Genomic DNA, 20,077 nt, shown 5'->3' with positions numbered 1-20,077 from the left:
ATTCACATAAAACGCCGCGCTGCCGGCGGAATCCCCGGCTTCTGAGGCGGCTAGCGGCCGGGCTGGGCGCCGATCGCGCGGGGCGGGAAGGGAGCGCTGAGCCGCCCCTCAGGCGCCGGGCTCCGTCGGCCAGGCCGCAACCCCCGCCCCGAGTGCGTCTCCCGTGCCTCGCCCGCGGGCATCCTGGCCGTGGGCACCTGCGGCGTGGGGCCGCTGCGCGGCGGCATGAAGGTCACATCCCTCGACGGGCGCCAGCTGCGCAAGATGCTCCGCAAGGAGGCGGCGGCGCGCTGCGTGGTGCTCGACTGTCGGCCCTACCTGGCCTTCGCCGCGTCGAGCGTGCGCGGCTCGCTCAACGTCAACCTGAACTCGGTGGTGCTGCGGCGGGCGCGGGGCGGCGCGGTGTCGGCGCGCTACGTGCTGCCCGACGAGGCGGCGCGCGCGCGGCTGCTGCAGGAGGGCGGCGGCGGGGTGGCGGCCGTGGTGGTGCTCGACCAGGGCAGCCGCCACTGGCAGAAGCTGCGTGAGGAGAGCGCGGCCCGCGTCGTGCTCACCTCGCTGCTCGCCTGCTTGCCAGCCGGCCCGCGAGTCTACTTCCTCAAAGGTGAGCGCGGCGGCCGGGCCCCTCCGCCCGCCCGCCCGCGGCCCCGGGTCGGGGTGTGTGTGTAGGGGGGTCCCGTCTCGCGCGCTGAGGGCCCCCAGGAGGGAGTCCGCCTCCCGCGCACTTGCGCGCTGGACGTGCGCCGGGAAGGGCACCCAGGTGGCGGCGCTCGGCGCTTCCCCGGCTCCCGGCCCGCGTTCCTCGAAAGCGCCTGGCAGCCCTGGGTCTGCCCGCCGGGGCCGGCGGCGGGGCTGCGGGGCGCGCTGCTGTCTGGCGGCTTCGGGGCCGCAGGCTCGTGCCGGGCGCCCGCCCCGACTCCAGGCGCGGACTTGTTTGCTTTCGCGGGGCGGGGGGGCGCAGGGCTGGAAGTTTTCCCAGGCGATCTGGCGGAGTGCGCAGGTCGCGACCGCTGCCCCGAGAGTGGCCCCGCGGTGCCCCTTCCGCCCAGTCACTGACCATTGCGCCCCTCTTGCCTTTTCGACCCTGGCTGGCGAGAACCTCCCCTTCCTTTCCATGTCTCTTTATTGCTTTTTATTGCTTTCCGCCTCCCCCTTTCCCCCTCCTAGGGCTTTCTCGGCCTCGGTCTGGAGCTGTCAGCCTTCCCACCCTTTTTTTCCGCCTCCCTTGGGATTAGCCCTGAGCCGGGACCTGGGCTGGGCGCCGCGGGGGCAGGGTGGTGTGCGGGCTGAACCGCTGCCGGAGCTCTGACATCTCTCAACGCTGCCACCAGGCCTGCACTTTTCACCTGCCGGGGAGATAACTTTGGCTTCCGGTTGTGGGTGGGTGACTGACTCTCAAACTCCGGAGCATTGATTTTCTGGGTCACTTCCTTTGGCTGCTCCTGCTTTGTGTTTGAGTTCTTTGAAGCCTCGAATGTGTTGCAGTCCTGCGCTGCTGCAGACGTGAGGGCTTAACCCCTGCCAACCCGGTTTTGGAGTCCGAGGGCTGGAGCAGTGCTGTGGTTCAGGGAGCTGGGAGAATTGGGATCCTGTTTTAAAGCCGGGCAACTTGGGGAATTTTACACTTCCCAGGCCGGGAATATTCCTGAGGCACGTGGGTGGCTCCCTCCTCTATTAGCACCTCTTGCCCCCTGTCTCTTGTTGATTCCTGTGGAGGAAATGACAGAAGTAGATGCTAATCTCCCTTCTCTCCCCAGGGGATGGTGGGATGGCCTCCTCCAAGCCCTTAGGAGATTTTGCACATGGCTCCGCATGGCTCCCGATTTCTTCTCTTCCTGCTGTGGTTTTTGTCTCCTTAGCAAAGAGGACAGGAAAAGCTTTCCCTCCCCCAGTTCATGAAAGATAAATTCCAGGAAACCCTTCCCGGCCCTGCCTCTGCTCCCTACCACTTTCCAAGGGAGCCAGGCTGACAATTTAGAAAATACTGCACAGAAAGTGGCACGAAGAATATAAAACGAAAAATGAGTGTTCTGCACACTGTAGAACCCAGTTCTACTCCCCAGAGATAGCCACCAACTATTTCTTGTTGTATTTAGATAGATTTTTGCAAGTATCTTTAAGAAATTAGTGTGTGTTTGTTTTGTATATTCTCTATTCCTGCCCTGTAATCAACTAGATCGTGGAGACTTATCCATAGCAGGACTTGTGCAAGTACTTTGAAAAGTTCATGGAAAAGCAGAATTAAAAGTGAAATTTATTTTGTTGTAAAACATGTTTGAAATCTATACATAGTCTTTTCATAATATGCATTTCCATGAGTTTTTTGAAGGCATGTTTGGTGTGTATAACCAGCTCTCTGGTGGTGACCGTTAACATTGCTTCCAGCCTCGCTGTGGGAAACACTGGGTAGAGCATGGCTTTGTCTGTATGCTCATGTGTGTGCGTTGGCTTTCAGTAAAACCAAGAGAATTGCCAGGTCAATGTTAGGTGCACTCTAGGCTTCAGTAGAAGTTACTTGCCATCTACCCTTATAACACTAAGAAACTTTAAGCTGTTGCTAGAGGAAATTTTTTTTCTTTGATTGAATGATTTAAAAGGCAGTTAGAGAGGGAGAAATCTTCCATCCACTGGTTCACTCCCCAGATGACTGGGACAGGGCCAGCCAGAAGCCAGGAACCAGGATCCTCATCTGGATCTCCCCTGTTGGTGGCAGGGTCCCAAGGACTTGGGCCATCTTCCCCTGCTTTGCCAGTCAGATTAAAGGGAGCTGGTTCGGAAGTGGAATAGCCTGGACTGGAACCTGTGCTCATTGCAGGTGACAGCTTAACCCGCTGCACCCCAGTGCTGGCCCTTCGCGAGGAAGTTTTTATTTCTCTACCTAACTCTTGTCCAGGTACGAGCCAGGTTTTAATCTAGAGGCATCCCAGATCTTGGGGGGGGGGGGGGCGCAGTGCCTTTTATACTTCTCATAATCGCCCCCCCCCCCAACAAAAAAGCCTGACCCACTAAGATGAGAGTGACGAGTCCTGTGGCCTTGCTTGTTTGTATATAGTGCCCCTGCACCGTCTGTCCCCCATCGCCGGAAGGCAGTGGTGATCGAAAGCAGACTTGGAAGAAGGCTGAAAGGTTCAGCAGGCTCTGGACGCGTGTGAGACACCAGAGAGGAATGTTCTGTGTCTCTACATATCTGACGGGAGTGCTGAGAGACCATCTAATCTGGAGAACTCCTGACCCCAGCTAGGAGAGGCAGGGCCCTGTTTATCTGTCCCTCGACTACAGTGAGACTCTTTGTCTGCCTGCCTTATTATTGTCGACAGGCAGGCACGAGCCAGCCTTGTCCAGCCCACACACGCACCTCCTGCCTGTCCTGACAGCCGATGGAGTGGTCTGAAGACTCGTCTTCCTAAGCAGCATCCTGGAATCTTGGGGGCCCCTTACCCCAAAGTCCCATCCAAAATCCCTCCCCTCTGCTGGAACCTGAACAGGCCAGGTTCCTGAGGCAGTGATGGGGTAGCCTAAGAGCACCTGCTTGGAGGCCTGGGCCAGGGCTGTGAGGCTGGGGAGGGAGGGACTCCACCTCCATCCTCCCCCACAGGGGCCCTGTCATCAGGCCCCTGGGGCACCAGAAGCCCATCCTGGGAAGGTGAGGGAGGCCTGCTGGGGAGGGGGGGAGATCTGGGTGTACTAAATGGGGGCGGGGGCAGTGGCAGCAAGCTGAGAGGAAGCGGCAATGGCAAGATGACTCATTCTAGGAATTGGCTGCAGCTTCTGGGGGAGGGAGCTGGAGCCTGCCGGGTAATCCATTAACCATTTGTTGACTGCAGGGGTTTGCAAAAGCCCACATGACCTCTCACATCAAAAGGCAGAGAGGGAAAGGGGGGGGGGCTCTGGGGAGGCTAGATGGTCTCATGATGCATTGTTTGACACCCAGTGAATTTCTCTGGGCCAAAACAGACATAAGTGGGTTTTCTTCTGGAGGCTTTGGGAAATGCCTGGGATTGCTCTGCATTAGAAGAAAAAGGCTTCTCACATGGGCAGGACTGGCCTGTTCACCGGGCAGCCCGTGCCCTTGTAGGGTCTCTGGCCCAGTTTCCTTCCATTTCGTTCTTCCACACTGAGGATAATGGGCCTGAGAAGGCTTTCATATATATATATATATATATATATATATATATATATAAATATGTATAAAGTTTCTGTGACTTCAAGAGTAGTTTAGTTTTTACCTTAAGTGACATGTTCAGAAAAGTTTGGGTGTACCACTAAGTTTCTTACTGTCACTCAATCCAGGAGGTGACATATATACAGATTTGGAGCATGGGAGGAGAAAGGCCAGGATGGGAGGAATGAAAAGAAGATAAAAGGGGTCACAAGGGGGCAGAGACAGGGGGGCTGAGTTTTTTTTTAAGATTTTATTTATTGGCTGGCACCACGGCTCACTAGGCTAATCATCTGCCTTGCGGCGCTGGCACACCCAGGTTCTAGTCCCGGTCGGGGCACCGGATTCTGTCCCAGTTGCCCCTCTTCCAGGCCAGCTCTCTGCTATGGCCCAGGAGTGCAGTGGAGGATGGCCCAAGTGCTTGGGCCCTGCACCCGCATGGGAGACCAGGAGAAGCACCTGGCTCCTGGTTTCAGGTCAGCGCTATGCGCCGGCAGCAGGGTGCCGGCCGCAGCGGCCATTGGAGGGTGAACCAACGGCAAAGGAAGACCTTTCTCTCTATCTCTCTCTCACTGTCCACTCTGCCTGTCAAAAAATAAAAATTAAAAAAATAAAAAAGATTTTATTTATTTATGGGGCCGGAGCTGTGGTGCAGCGGGTTAACACCCTGGCCTGAGGCGCTGGCATCCCATGTGGGCGCCGGTTCGAGACCTGGCTGCTCCGCTTCTGATCCAGCTCTCTGCTATGGCCTGGGAAAGCAGCAGAAGACGGCCCAAGTCCTTGGGCCCCTGCACCCACGTGGGAGACCCGGAAGAAGCTCCTGGCTCCTGGCTTCGGATCAGCGTAGCTCCGGCCGTTGCGGCCATCTGGGGAGTGAGCCAGTGGATGGAAGACCTCTCTCTCTTTCTCTCTAACTCTTTCAAAAAAAAAAAAAAAAATAGATCTTTAAAATAAAAAAAGAAAAAAGAGATTTTATTTATTTGAGAAGTACAGTTACAGAGAGAGGGAGAGACAGAAAGTTCTTCTAGCCACTGGTTTACTCCCCAGATTGCTGCAATGTCCAGAGCTGGGCTGATCCAAAGCCAGGAGCTTCTTCCAGGTCTCCCATGTGGGTGCAGGAACCCAAGCACCCATATGGGATACCGGAGCCCCAGGCGGAGGCTTAGCCTACTGGGTCACAGCACTGGCCCCTGGGGCTAAGAATTAAGTTCAGAAGTTTCCCTTGATGCCGTTTAGAAGGCAGTGGACTCCATGACTCTAAATTGGACCTATGGAATGGGATGTCTGGCAGTTTTCTTAGCGTGGTGGGAGTGAGGAAGGACAAGGCTCTTTATTGCCCTGAAATAGAAACTCATATGAGCCCTTCTTTCCTTATGAATGGAGGGGATTCCATCCATAATCTTGCTTAGAGCAGATAGGCTGGACAGGGAACTAATTTAGGAGTCTTTCTTCTCACAAATTAATGTAATTTTGCATAATCACACCTCATTTTCGATAAAGAAATGGCTTTTTGTTTTCTGGAGGGATGTGGTTAATATTTGCCAAATGCCAGATATGTCCTTTAATGGTGGAAGCTGCTTCTGACAGACACAGCCAGTTGATCACTGCTTCTCTGAGATACAGCTTGGGGGTATCTGTGTGTAGATCCCCTTTTTATTCTAAACCTGTTGGTTTTGCTCAGCTTTGTTGTATATGTCTAGAATCTCTATTAGCTTGATTCTGCTATTCCACACTCAGGAATATTGACTAACTGAGGGTGTTTTCTGGCAGCTTGAGAAATCGATGCTTACATCTGTCTCACTTTTTGTTTGTTTTGTAGGCGGCTATGAGACCTTCTACTCGGAATATCCCGAGTGTTGCGTGGACGTGCAACCTATTGCGCAAGAGAAGATCGAAAGCGAGAGAGCCCTCCTCGGCCAGTGTGGAAAACCAGTGCTAAACATCAGCTTCCGGCCAGCTTACGACCAGGTGCGTGGGGTCGGAGAGGTATCCCGGGCTCCTGCCTCCATGCCTCCCTCGGGAGCCTGGCTCTTGCTCTCCCTGCCAAGCAACAGAGGTGTTGGTTCTTTTGTGGATCAAGGTGTTGGCAGAATCCACTAGCTTCCGAGAGCCTCTGCTGCCTGCCAACTTGCATTTCCATCCAAGAGTAATTGGGCGTCCTTCCAGAAAACAAGCTGACAAGAGCAAACAAACCCCAGGATACTTGACGGCTTCTGCAGAAAGGGGGAAGTGAGAGATACGTTATTATTAGCAGGCTCAAGAGGTTCAGAGAAGCTTCAGAACGCCGGGTTAGGTTTCCCTGAGGATGTTCTGGGGCTGTTTCCCGGGCTTCCTGTGCTGTCCTGTGACTGCGATTGCTCGTGCTCTCTGTCTCTGCAGACCAGCCCGGCCCAGGACCTGTCAAGGTGCCCTGTTGGGGATGGTCACTGAAACAGGGAGGGTACTATAGAGAAACCATGTTTTCATGGCAGGCCGGCTCCTCCGAGGCTTTCAGGTGCTTTCAGTTCTGTAAATTCTGAAACCAGAGGAGGTTAGGAGACCTGAGCAGTCTTCATGTGTCTGTAAACACGTAGAATTTTTTTTTTCTTCCTCTGTGCTTCAAAAAGCTGTGCTTTGTGACAGCTTGCTAAAGGTTGATGTTACCCAGTACCAGGCAGGAAGAGAAGGAAAAGGCAGGCGAGAATCCAAAGCTGGCGGAAATGACAGAGCAAAAACCCACCTTCCCATTTGACACAGAGGAAGAAGCTGCCTCATGGCTTCTGAGAGCGAGCTGCGGAGTCCGCAGCTGGCTCACGGTGGCACTACCCTCAGGACACTCCCATCCCGGCCTTTCAAGACCTTGTTCTGTTTGTTACAGGCCCTCCAGCCTAGATACCTGATGGGTAGGAGGGACTTTTTCCACCTTTCCCAAAAAACTAAGGGCACAGCCAAATCAGAATAAAGGGTATTTCCAGAACTGTCCAGAGCTGGCTTCTGCTGAGAGCAGAGCTCAGCTCCTGGGAAGGAACTCCCGAGCAAAGCCAGGTGACCTATTCTTGAATGCAATCCTTGCTCAGGAAGCCTCTTAGTGTGGCCAGGTGCCAGGGTTGTAATTCTGTCTTCCTTTATTAAAGACGTTCATGGCATCTAACGAACCCTTGGTTTTCAAGCCGTGTACATCCAGCCTAGCTGCATATCTGTTTTTGTTTGTCTGTTTGGGTTGTGTTCTCCCCCGTTTCTCAGAAAGTGAAAGAGAAATCGGAATTGACAGTGCTGCGAATGCACAGCAGACCTGAGGCCGAGTGAGGCGTGGGGAGGCCCTGACGTGTCTTCCAGGCTTGCTGGGGAACCCCCAAGCGTGGCTTCTTAGAAACGCTTCTGCTTTGAGAGGAGCTGGGTGAGGTCGCCTGAACCTTTGGGGTTTTTGAAGGCTTTTGACTCCTTCCTCATGAGGCTGGGCTAAGGACTCAGAAAGGGAAAGAAACTAGTTTCGAGGGTGTAGTGGGCTCAGCTCCAGAGGAAACTGGATGGAATCCCAGGCCTGGTGTGTCAGCGTTTTCCAGGCCCTCTGGAGAGGGAGAGCTCTTGATTGAGTCAACCGTCAGACCTGTTCCTTCAAGGGTGAGGCTGTCGGTGCCCGTTGGTGAGGACCCAGAGCTGGGCAGCAGCTGAGTGAAACTGGACTTGGGTCCCTGACTTGTTTCCAAAGGCCTTTCTGCAGCCTCTGCTCTTCGCCTCTGTCCTGTGGGGAGCTGCCCGTGGGGAGTGGGTCCAGTTCAGGCCAGTGCCGGGCCTGCTGGGATTGGCTGGCCTCACCACCTGCACTGTTTCCCAGGGAGAGAAGCCATTGTGTGTGTGTTTATTCTTTAGCTTCAGATGATGGTGGAAGCTCTAAATTGTGCCAGGTTTTAATGCATCCATTATCCCATTTACACTTTACTGAGAAGACAGGCCTCATTGCCCTCAGTTTACAGATGAAGGTTCAGAGGCTGCAGGAGCTGCCCCGGGTCATCTCGGCTGGTGATCGGGCTGAGCCTTAACCCAGAGCTGCTCTGCCTGATGCCTGAGCCTGGGTCTGAACTGCTTGCCGCGCTGCCACTGGGAAGGCCACTCTGTCCCCAAGGAAGTTAGACATCAGGGAGGGGATGTGAGTGGACATTTCATCTCCAGAGGAAGAGGGAAAGGACAGGGAAGGTTTCTTTTCTGTCTTTACCTCCAGTGCTTGCTTTCTCTCACTGAGCACTTGTAGTGGAGTTGGATAAGATCTCACCGGTTAGCTCAAGTATCCCATTTGGGTGTCAGTCCCAGCTCTGGTACTGACTAGCTCTGATGTGGGCAAGTTGTCTAACCCTCTGAGCCTCACTCAAGTCACCCATCTATAACACAGGACTAAATGATCTAGCTCACAGATTTGTTGTGAAATTAGTAGGAGCTAAGTGTGCTCTAAGTGTTACACCCAGGTGCCATCCCTAGGAGATGCTAATGCAAATAAGAGTTGTTGTTGTTATTACCTCATGTAAAATCCTCTACAACTTTCTTCCAAGTGGTCTAACTGGCTTTTGCTCAAACACTGTGGGAAAAGAAAAAGCACACTCTGGGTACTGAGTCAGTTGGGAGCTGCCTGCTCCTGGCCCTTGTGCCCTGCCAGCTTTTCTGTTATGGGCCTGGTTGAGTTTCCATTAGTCTCTTATTCCAGGACAGGAAATGGAAAGACAGGAGGTGGGTGGATAGGATGGGAAAGGCTTCCAAAGACGCAGCCACTGTCCCCCAGCCCAGAGTTTTCCTCCAGCTCTCCAGGGGCCCCTGCTGTTCCAGCTATCAGATTGCCAGAGTCTGCCTAGCTCGTGGTTCTTTTCAGCTTGACCCTGGGTAGATGGTCTCTGGTCTCCCTGAATCCGAATCCGGAACTAGAAACCCAGTGTGTGGGTGGCCTCCCCAAAGGTGACGATGTAAGCATCTCTCGCCAACCCCTCATTCTCTGTGATGAGGGTAGAGGGTGGGGGAAGCCCCTCGGCTGGGCCTAACACCTTCTTGTAGTCTGAAGATTCTGAGTGGGTGATGGTTACTTTCTGTTCTGAGAAGCCCACTTTTTCCAGAGGGTGGCCCCCATTGTATATCTCTGAAATCTAGGTGTATCTTTGGATCAACAGTGTCTTAGGTTTGCTGAAATACTGTACAAAATATCAGGTGTTTAGCCTAGCAGTAAAAACTCCCACATTATATATGGGAATACCTGTGTTTGATACCCAGCTCTGGCTCCTGACTCCAGACCCTGGGATGCAGTGGTGATGGCTCGTGTGGTTGGGTTCCTGCCACCCCTGTGGGAGACCTGCATTGATTCCCTGGCTCCTGGCTTTGGCCTGACCTAGTCCTGTTTATCATGGGCATTTGGGTGAGCGAACCAGGGCACACGAGTCCTCCCTTAGCCCAGTAAATAAGTAGCAGGGCTTTAGAGGAATGAGGCTTCCTTGTGAAGCTCTTGTCCATTTGAAGAGACCAAGGCTGCCTCAGGGGTCAAGGGCTTGCCCTGGTACGCTCAGAGAGGCACAGCCACTGGCTGCTCACCCTCAGTAGCAAGGAAGGCAGTCGGCCTTTCCTACCTCCTTGATAACGTGCAAGAAAATGAAACTCTTTGCTCTGTGGGTTTTGCTGTCCCTGAGTCACCGGCAGTCATGTTGAGAGCGGGCCAGGATGGAGCAGCTGCCTACACTTGTGGTTGAACTGCCCCGCCTCCGAACTCCCTCTACCTGGGAACTAGAAAGGGGCCTTCCCTTCGTAAGAACCAAATAGGTCAGAGCTGTTGTCTTTCCTCTCCCAAATGAGCACGCAGATCCAATGTTTCCTGCTTGTCCCTTTGTCCCTGCTTCCAGGGTGGCCCGGTTGAAATCCTTCCCTTCCTCTACCTTGGAAGTGCCTACCACGCCTCCAAGTGCGAGTTCCTGGCCAACCTGCACATCACAGCCCTGCTGAACGTCTCCCGGCGGACCTCTGAGGCCTGCGCCCCCCACCTGCACTACAAGTGGATCCCCGTGGAAGACAGCCACACGGCCGACATCAGCTCCCACTTTCAAGAAGCAATAGACTTCATTGGTAGGTTCGGCAACCCTCCTCCCGCTGCGTTGGGAGCCCTCCTAGAGCCCAGGTTCTTGGCCTTGGGTGTTCATGGGGCCACCTTCCCTGAAAGGGAGGGAGTCTTGTGCACGGAGTCACTGGGAGTTGGAGCCACGAACAAGTGCGGCCACTGAAAAGGCAGAGAGGAGGATTTGAGTTGCTATTAATAGGAGCTTTAATGTGTGAGATGAATGAATTAATGTGATTTTATGGCAACGCGCACTGCCAGTCTCGTTGCTGTGTCTCTCTGGGCGGGAGCAGAGTGTGGCCGTGCGTGTGCTCCATGCAGGAGCGCCGGGGGAGGAGCCTCCCTAACTGCTCCTACGTAGGTTGGGATATTTTTAAAAGCAGGCAGAAGGATGGAGAGAGCACTACGTACGCACTGAGCCCCGAGGACTCCAGCAGCTTTCCACAGTTTTGGCAAATGGCTTCAGAGGCAATTTGTTTTTGCATTTTCAGCTAATTTGGGATTAAGGATAGAATTTGACTCAAGCTCCAGGTTTTATGCACAGAAAATTTGGCATCTTCCACGTCCTTCCTGAATGCCTGTGAGGCAGGTAGCGCTTGCTTCACTGAATGAGCCCGAGAAGGCCTTGGCCTCTGTTCCCCGTGCCTGGGCGGGGCTCTGGCCGGAAGGTTTCTGGGTCCTCCATGTCACCTGCATTGCTGCATCGTCCCCCTATTGGACGTCCTCATCCTGAGCATTGTGTCTGTGCCTGCCTTTCCTTACCATTCAGAGTCGTTGAAACCCAGACGTGATTTTCCTGTAACTTGTTCCAGTGGAGGTGGAGGCGGGGTGGGGTGAGGGGGCAGGGGTTAGCACAGCCGTAATTAGCACAGGTAGCGATTAAAGGGCTCCTGTTGGGCCACGTGGAGGCCCTGTGTTCACCACAGTTTCTGCTCCACAGGAGACTGCTGGGAAGCTCACCGGAGGCAAAAGGCAGAGCCTGGCCTTTTGTCCCCTGAGCCCCTGGGCTGAGATGATGACTCTGGAGTCTGAGACGCAGCCCGAATGATGGGTTCAGGCTGGGAAACCCTTGACTCGTTCTCTGTCCCTGGGAATGCCCTACCCTTCTCAGCCTGTTATTTAATTACCTAGATAGCTGCCCTGTGAGCTCATGAAACCTGCCCCCGTGCAGTTCCCAGAACCCGCCCTCCCTGTCCTGTGTGTGTTATGTCTGTGTGTGTGTACACAGTCACACTTGACAACTGCGGCATTTTGAAAGCACAGGGTGCTTTTTCCCAGACTCCTTCCCTGCTAGTGCAAGGAGCTGAGTGTGGAAAACAGGCACAGGCCACTTGCAAGGGCAGGCAGGCTCCTGAGGTGTAGAGTGAATTCCGGAAGCAGCGGCCCCCAGGCCCTGGGTGGTCTCAGGTGCAGTCCTGGGTCCGTTAAAATCTAGACCACAGCAAAACAAGAAAGTCGTTCTGACCCTGGATCCCCCAGGGCTTGGGTCCCCCGTTGGCGTCAGTTTACAGGGACTGCTTGGCTTTCCGTTTTCTTCCGGTTTGTGTGCATCAGACTGAATTGGGGTCACCAGCAGCCCTCCCTTTGAGGTTCTCATTTGGATGGGGAGATCCTGACCCCTCATAAGTGCTAGGTTTTAGATGTTGGAGGTTCATTTGCAGACTTTGGGTAATATGGGGGTTGACTTCTTTTTGTCCCCCTTTAAAATCTTTTGCATACCATGGTCCTCCCTAGTGCCAGCTACATCCAGCTTCCTGTGATGGAATTGTTTCTTCATTTGCCAGAGAGGGGATTGGGAAGACTATTTTCTGTGGTTTTGAGTTGATGTGTGTACATATTTAACCTTTTTACCCCTTCTCATTTTTAACAGTAGTAGCTGTTGGACAGGACTGGGTAGAGCAGGAAAGGAGGAGACCCCCCCTCCTTTTTTGGTCACATTGAGCCCAAGAATGATAACTGCTGGGGGTAGCTTTATAGCAGTGACTCCCATTGTTGTGCAAGATGGAGTTTGCAAAAGCCATTTATATTCTCCATCTAGTAAGCGTCACTTAGCTAGACCTATAATTAGTGGCCGTGCGCTCATTATTGTATGTTTGGTGGTGAGATCCCTGGGAGGCGAGCCAAGCAGCCCGCCCTGGCACAGCACAACAGGGTGTCTGGGGAGGCCGGAAGTCCTCTAGCAGGATGGAGGCTAGGTCATCGACATGAGAATCAGACCTGGAGAGGCAAGACCTGCTTCTCCAGCTTGGCCTGTGAGCCTGGGACACTGTGCATGCCCAGTACAGGCTGCATGTGGTGTCAGGTTGTCCAGCCCCTCTTGCAGCCTGTCAGGGGAGCCCAAGTTGGGGGTGGAGCATCCCCAGGAAGGGTAAGGCCCACACTGGTGGGACCCAGTGGGGATTAAAGACTGGCAGTGGTGCTGTGCAGCCCGCAGCTCACGCACAGACACGATGGTCTGATGACAGGGTCACTTCAGGTTGTGTTTGGCAGCGTCTTCATTGCAATCCCCACTCTCTGTTCTCCCTTCTAGACTGTGTCAGGGAGAAGGGCGGCAAGGTCCTGGTTCACTGTGAGGCCGGGGTCTCCCGTTCGCCCACCATCTGCATGGCTTACCTCATGAAGACCAAGCAGTTGCACCTGAAGGAGGCCTTTGAGTTCATCAAGCAGAGGAGGAGTGTGATCTCGCCCAACTTCGGCTTCATGGGCCAGCTCCTGCAGTACGAATCCGAGATCCTGCCTTCCACGCCCAACCCCCAGCCTCCCTCCTGCCAAGGGGAGGCGGCAGCCCCCTCCTTGAGAGACCATTTGCAGACACTGAGCCCTGACGTGCAGGGTGCCTACTGCGCGTTCCCTACCTCGGTGCTGGCACCACTGCCCGCCCACTCGACGGTCTCAGAGCTCCACAGGAGCCCCGTGGCCACCGCCACATCCTGCTGAAGCTGGGGCGGGGGAGCCAGCCCAGCCCCCAGAGCAACTGTGATTTTCTTTTTTACAAACTCGTGGACATTTCATACCTGTGCAATATTGAAGACCTCACTCGTCACGCTGCCTCGGGGAGATAGTGATGGTCACTAGGCTTGCAAAGGACCGTCCGACCGGCCTCGGGGATTCGGTTGTGGGGACCAGAGGAAGGCCAAGCCATTCGGAGAGCACAGTGCGTGTGCCGACTACTGTACTTCCAGACCCCTGCCCTCTCAGGACCCAGCCTGGCACCTCAAAGGCTGCCTTTTCATTTCAAGCGTAAGGCAATAAATCCTTGCAGCAACGTGGGGGAAGAAGTTGCCGGACCAGGAGGAAAGGCAGTTCAGAAGCCAACTCATTCTGAAGGAAGCACAATTTCCACCTTCTTTTTGTTGTTGTTGTTGAACTTTGGCAGTCTCCGCGTCTGTCCGTGTTGCTTCAGAGCCGAAGCTGCTCACCGCCTTGTCGAGGATGCCACACTGCCGGACGGCGTGATGGATGTGCCCCCTCGAGCCCTGGAATGTTCTTGTGGTTCCCTCTTGGGTCCAGTGGCTGAAGTAGCAAGATGTAGACTCTTTTGGGTTGGGTTTCTTTTCGCTGACCTTGGGCTTGGTGGCATGATTCTTACTCATACTTGAACCTGTCTCGTCGTACCCCTCCTCAAAGCGACTCTTGTGTCCTCTGAGTAGTTCAGACTGCAGACCAAACCTCAGCGCTCGGAGGCGGTGGCGGCAGGTGCCAGGGAGAAGGTACCTGCCGAGGGTCGCGGGTCAGTGGCACTGAAAACGGTCGTTTCCTCGGCTTGCTGTCCTGCTGTCCTGCGTGCTGGTGTCTCGTCTCCTGGGACCTTCCTTTTCCTCCCTGCCCCTGGAGCTCCTTCCCAAGCTACTGACTTCGGGCCTTGCAGGTTTTTGGCAATGTGGTACTATTTGTTTTTGGTCTTTAGGTTATTTCTCCCTGGGGCAGGGAGAAAGGCAATAATTTCCTAAAACCCATGCGAATGTGAAGAAAAGCTGTGTGTTACAGTTGTTGTCGTCATTGTCCTCGTCATTTTTTATAGTGCTAAATAAAAATAGCAAAAGGAAGAAGCAGGTCTGTGTGGTGCTGGGGCCGCGGGGTCAGGCAGGAGCGTTTCTCGCGGGGACATTGGCTTTTGTTTGCAGGTGAACAGTTGGGGGATGGTAGTGAGTGGGCAGCCATGGGAGTGGGGTGTCCGCTCCCAAGGCCATGGTCTTCACAACAGTGTGGTGCTCCATCCCCACCAAGGGGCTTCCCTCAGCTCTTGCCAGGGGCGTCTTAGGTCAGGTCTCACAGGGGTGGGCCCATCGCCTGCTGGAGGGTTCACTGTGACCCGTGGTTTCCTCAACTCTGCGGTGAAGACCAAGCATAGTTATGTGATCACCTGTGTGCCAAGCTGTGGCCAAGTCCCCTCCCTGCAGTGCCTGGCACACAAGGGCCACAGAGAAGGCGAATAGATGGCTCAGGGCTGGAGAAGCCAATTAGTTGAAGGCTGACTGTAAGCAGGACCCCCACGCCCACCCTGCTCCTAGGTACATCCCACAGTGAGTGGGGTTAAACCCACGGCTGAACCGACTTGCCTTCTGAGTCATTTCCTCCACGCTTGGTGGAGGAAGGAAGGAGCAGTGCCGATTGCTCCCCATTGCTGCGCCTGCCCCAGCCTAACTCCTTGGGCCCGTATCCTCCTCTGGGGGAACAGAATGGTTAGGATTGATGCCGCCCCAGGCTGCTGGTTCCTATCACGGGGATTCCAACCTTGTCCTTCAGTTCTAGAAGGTCCAGAGAGCCTCTGGCTGCCACTGTGGCATGGCAGGTAAGGCCCCAGCCTGTGGTGCCAGCATCCCATATGGGCACTGGTTTGAGTCCCAGCTGCTCCAATTCCTATCCAGCTCCCTGCTAATGTGCCTAGGAAAGCAGCGGAAGATGGCCCAAGTGCTTGGACCCTGCCACCAATTTGGGAGACCCAAAAGAAGCTCCTGGCTTTGGCCTGGCTTAGCTCTGAACATTATGGCCTTTTAGGGAGAAAACCAGTGGATGGAAGATCTCTCTTTCCCTCTCTGTAACTCTCACTTTAAAATAAATGAGTAAATCTTTAAACAATGGCACCAGAGGCCAGGATGGGGGAGTGGAGGGGTGATGGGCCCAGCTCTAAACATCTCACCCCGAGACTGCTGGAGGCCTAGCTCTCCACACCCCTCCTCCTCCCCCACCCTCACAGGTTCCCTGGAAAGCCTGCAGATGAGAAGGCCAGGAGGCCACCCAGGCCAAGGAGGCTGAGCTCCTTTTAGCCAAGAGGCATTCCACAGTGGAGAGCACTGCCAGGAATCAGAAGGCCTGGACTGCAGCCCTCACCCTGCCCCTACCCAAGGGCCTTGGAGCCGTCCAGCCCACTTCCCCCTCTCTGGGCCTCTGCTCCAGTGTGCCCTAGAAACCTGCCTGTTGTGAGGGGCTGTCCAGATGCTGAGTGGCTGGGGGAGCCTCTAGGAGGGAGAGCCCGGGAGTAGGAAGCTGGGTGCAGGCAGGAGTGCCGGGCTAAGCCGCATCCCACTTACTGACATTTGCTCTGTTGCATTGCAGTCTTTCTCTGAAGGGTGAGTAAGTCCTCTAAATCAGGCATAGGAGGATTGCTCATGAGCCGGTGAGTCATGGAGGGTGAGCTGCGTGAAGCCCCACAGCTGGGGATGGCTGGAGCTCTCACTCCACTCCTTGTTAATTACACTGGGATTTTTTTTTGCAGAGGCCACCTTTACTGGCCTTGAGTCCCCGGGGAGGGGGCCCAGTTCCTTCATCCCAGGGTGTTGGGATGCCTCCAGCATTTAGCTCAGCATCCTGTCTAGGAGGACAGTAGTGTTAGTTCTCTGCAATTATGGTTCCATCCATGGAGGAGCCCCTTGCTGTCCACTCTGCCTTCTGTGCTAGACACCATGGGGGCACATGCATGAAGCCCCTACCCAGTACCTGATGTGCCAGCAAGGGCCCTGGTATCCAAGCATCTCCTTGGTGTGAAGACTCTGAGCAGATGTCTTGCCTATTTCATTATTTTGAAAATTGTACCTTTCTTGAGTTGCTGGTGGTTTGTTTTTTCTAAAGTTCATAACTGCCCCTTTTTGCTTGGGCTACCAGGCAGCTTATAACAAATTTGAGCCCGCTTCTTATAGTTTTTTTTTTTTTTTTTTTTTAATTTTTTTGACAGATAGAGTTAGTGAAAGAGACACAGAGAAAGGTCTTCCTTCCGTGGTTCACCCCCCAAATGGCTGCCACAGCTGGAGCTACGCCAATCCAAAGCCAGGAGCCAGGTGCTTCTTTCTGGTCTCCCATGCAGGTGCAGGGGCCCAAGCACTTGGGCCATCTTCCACTGTCTTCCCGGGCCACAGCAGAGAGGTAGACTGGAAGAGGAGCAGCCGGGACTAGAACCTGGTGCACATATGGGATGCTGGCACTGCAGGCAGAGGATTAACCCAGTGAGCCACAGCGCTGGCCCCACTTCTGATAGTTTTATAGGAACTTACGGCATTTTTTTTTTTGGTATTGATGCCACTTTATCTTTTTTTTTTTTAAAGATTTATTTATTTACTTGAAAGAGTTACACAGAGAGAGAAGGAGAGGCAAAGAGAGAGAGAGAGAGAGAGAGAGAGGTCTTCCATCCACTGGTTCACTCCCCAGTTGGCTGCAATGGCCGGAGCTATGCCGATCAGGAGCCAGGAGCTTCCTCCAGGTTTCCCAGGCTGGTACAGGGGCCCAATGGCTTGGGCCATCTTCTGCTGTTTTCCCAGGCCACAGCAGAGAGCTGGATAAGAAGACTCCACTTTATCTTTACCAACTTTATTTCTTTACCTCCATTCGTTAATCAGCTTAAACGAAAACAAAAAACAAAAAAAAAAACCTCTTTGGAACCCTTTTTGAAGATTAGATAGGCCACAGTGCATTCCTGGAGTGAGGTGTAAATGCACGTAGAGAGAAGCCTGTGCATCTTTGGCATTGCCAGTCTCAGTCCCAAGAAGACTTTTTTAAAGATTATTTACTTGAGAGGGAGAGACAGGTCATCATCCGCTGATTCACTCCCCCAAGTGGCCGCAACGGCCCGTATTGGGCCAGATTGAAGCGAGGAGCCAGGAGCTTCATCCGGGTCTCCCACATAGGTGCAGAGGCCCAAGCACTTGGGCCATTCTCTGCTGCTTTCCCCAAGTCATTAGCAGGGAGCTGGATCAGAAGTGGAGCAGCTGGGACTCCAACCAGCGCCCATATGGAATGTCGGCCCTGCAGACAGAGGTTTAACCCACTGCGCCACAGCACCAGCCCCAGTTCATTAACTTTTCAAGGAAAACTGTATTAGCTTTCCCCTGTTCCACCCCTACCAGAGAACAAAAAGAAATGAGGCCTATGGAACCCCAATCCTTTCTCAGCTAATATCAAAAGTGTGTGTTCGGCACTGACTGTGTGCCATAGACCTCATGGGTGTGTGCCCCTGGGCATCATCTCATTTCGTTCTCACCACAGCCCTGGACAATGAGATGCACAGACCATACCTCAGAGGTATTAAGTAACCTGCCTACAGTTAGAGCTGGTTAGTGGTAGTCGGGATGAAGGTCTGCCATTGATTTAGCCCTGTGAAAACTAGGAGTGGGTAACAGGTGCTCTGTCCACTGTGTTTTTGTTTATGAGGAGGAGAGTCTCCCTAGGCCACGTTAAAGAGAAGCATTGGAACAGATGCAAATAACATTTAATGTCCCATTACACTCCGTTCCAGCCTCATGGACTTTCAGATTTTCCCTTAAATTTGTTATGCTCCTTCCTGCCTCAGAACCTTTGCATATCCTGGTCCTACTGACTGGAAACCTTTTTGCTATAAATTCGTGCCTTGACTCAATAACTCCTGCTACTCCTTCACGTCTCAGCTCAAACTTCACTTTCCTAGGGAAGCCCCCCAAACTCCCCAACTGGGTCACATGTCCCTGTTGGAGCTCATATAGCTCCCTATGTGCTTCCTTCATAATTTCACCAAAGATTAAAAATTATTCATTTGTGATTCACTTATTAATGTCCACCTTCTCTGGACTAGAAGCAGGAAAGCTGGGCTTATACTAGATTTCTTTTTTTTTTTTTTTTAAACCTGTATTTATTTGAAAGGCAGAATTACAGAGAGAGAGAGATCTTCCCTCCTCTGGTTCACTCCCCAAATGGCTGCAAAGGCCAGAGCTGAACCGATCTGAAGCCAGGAGCCAGGAGTTTCTTCCAGGTCTCCTATGCAGGTGCAGAGGCCCAAGCACTTGGGCCATCTTCCACTGCTTTCCCAAGCCATTAGCAGGGAGCTGGATAGGAAATGGAGCAGCCGGGACTTGAACAAGCACCCATATGGGATGCTGGCCCCGCAGGTGGAGGCTTAATCTACTAAGCCACAGTGCCAACCCCCTACACTGGATTTCAAAAGTGGCCGAGTACATGGTCTGATTTATACTCAATATTCAGTATTGGTTGCATGAAGCAGCGAATAGAGGCAAACGGGTGTGGGGAAGGGGCCGGGGCAAAGCCCTTACAACCAGAAGCTGCTCCCCGCTTCCATCTTCCGAGAGCCAGCCCCTGCCCGTCGCTCCTGTTCCAAGAGGACACAGGTTTCCTACATTTATTCTGCTGCCTCATTGGTCCGAGTCCATGGCAACTCAGGGCCTCATTGGCCCTTGGCCAGCCTGGGGTGGGCTGTCCTGAGCTCAGGTGTCTACCCTGGGTCTGATCCTGTCCAGCTCCCTACTTAGCTCCAGCTCCTGAGCAGGGAAGCCGCTGGGGCATCAGATCCAAGGGGTGGAGAGCCCTGCCGCATGCTGATCACCTGCCCCCGTGAAGTGTTCAATTAATGCTGCTATGCTGTGTTTGCTGGGAAGTCCCAGGAAACTGCCCCCCCCCCTTTTTAAGATTTTATTTATTTATTTGAGAGACAGAGCTACAGACAGAGGGAGAGAGAGAGAGGTCTTCCATCTGCTGGATCACTCTCCAAATGACCGCAACAGCCAGAGCTGGGCCGATCTGAAGCCAGGAGCCAGGAGCTTCTTCCAGGTCTCCCATGTGGGTGCAGGAGCCCAAGCACCTGGGCCATCTTCCACTGCTCTCTCAGGCCATAGCAGAGAGCTAGATCAGAAGAGGAGCGGCTGGACACGAACCTGCGCTCATATGGGATGCTGGTGCTGCAGGCAGAGGCTTAGCCCGCTATGCCACAGCGTTGGTGCCAGGAAACTGCTTTTTAAAAGCCAACCAGGCCGGCACCGCGGCTCACTAGGCTAATCCTCCGCCTTGCGGCGCCAGAACACCGGGTTCTAGTCCCGGTCGGGGCACCATATTCTGTCCCGGTTGCCCCTCTTCCAGGCCAGCTCTCTGCTGTGGCCAGGGAGTGCAGTGGAGGATGGCCCAAGTGCTTGGGCCCTGCACCCCATGGGAGACCAGGATAAATACCTGGCTCCTGCCATCGGATCAGCGCGGTGCGTCAGCCGCGGCGGCCATTGGAGGGTGAACCAACGGCAAAGGAAGACCTTTCTCTCTGTCTCTCTCTCTCTCATTGTTCACTCTGCCTGTCAAAAAAAAAAAAAAAAAAGCCAACCCCAGCCTACTTGTTTCACCTCGAGTGAACATTCATGGCTGGCAACCACATTTTAAATCCTGGCTTATCTCCACCTGCTCCGGAACACGCACCCTTTCATTAGAAAGTTCATGGGAGCCCAGAGCCACTAGGGGGCCACTTCAAGTGAACCCTACCAGGAATTGCCCATGGGGGCCACCAGCCGTCCTAGGGTCCCTTGCAGGTGGAGAGCTTCAGCACCTGGCTGCACTGTGACCCCCACCGTGGCACCTGACCATCACCCAGCTCTACTGCACCCTCGACAGGCCTGCTCCTT

General features: G+C 53.9%; 1 protein-coding gene across 1 annotated transcript; it reads left to right on the top strand.

Annotated features, from left to right (window-relative positions):
- The first annotated feature begins 45 nt into the window (after positions 1–45).
- DUSP5 (dual specificity phosphatase 5) lies at positions 46–14,266 on the top strand. Its single transcript, XM_002718707.5, has 4 exons — positions 46–604; positions 5,979–6,127; positions 10,009–10,228; positions 12,748–14,266. Exons 1-4 carry the CDS (start codon positions 226–228, stop codon positions 13,152–13,154), a joined length of 1,155 nt encoding a protein of 384 aa, XP_002718753.3. The 5' UTR covers positions 46–225; the 3' UTR covers positions 13,155–14,266.
- Positions 14,267–20,077: the final 5,811 nt, after the last annotated feature.

Source organism: Oryctolagus cuniculus, chromosome 15 (assembly GCF_964237555.1).
Source record: "Oryctolagus cuniculus chromosome 15, mOryCun1.1, whole genome shotgun sequence".
Taxonomy (NCBI): Eukaryota; Metazoa; Chordata; class Mammalia; order Lagomorpha; family Leporidae; genus Oryctolagus; species Oryctolagus cuniculus.
This window is presented reverse-complemented; position numbering and strand designations above follow the sequence as displayed.

What these genes read in the sequence shown, in the direction of transcription:
- DUSP5 (XM_002718707.5), top strand. Translation starts at nt 226, where the DNA reads ATGAAGGTCACATCCCTCGACGGGCGCCAGCTGCGCAAGATGCTCCGC. An exon ending in GCGAGTCTACTTCCTCAAAG is followed by an intron (nt 605 to 5,978) that starts GTGAGCGCGGCG and finishes TTTGTTTTGTAG; the next exon opens with GCGGCTATGAGACCTTCTAC. An exon ending in AGAAGCAATAGACTTCATTG is followed by an intron (nt 10,229 to 12,747) that starts GTAGGTTCGGCA and finishes TCTCCCTTCTAG; the next exon opens with ACTGTGTCAGGGAGAAGGGC.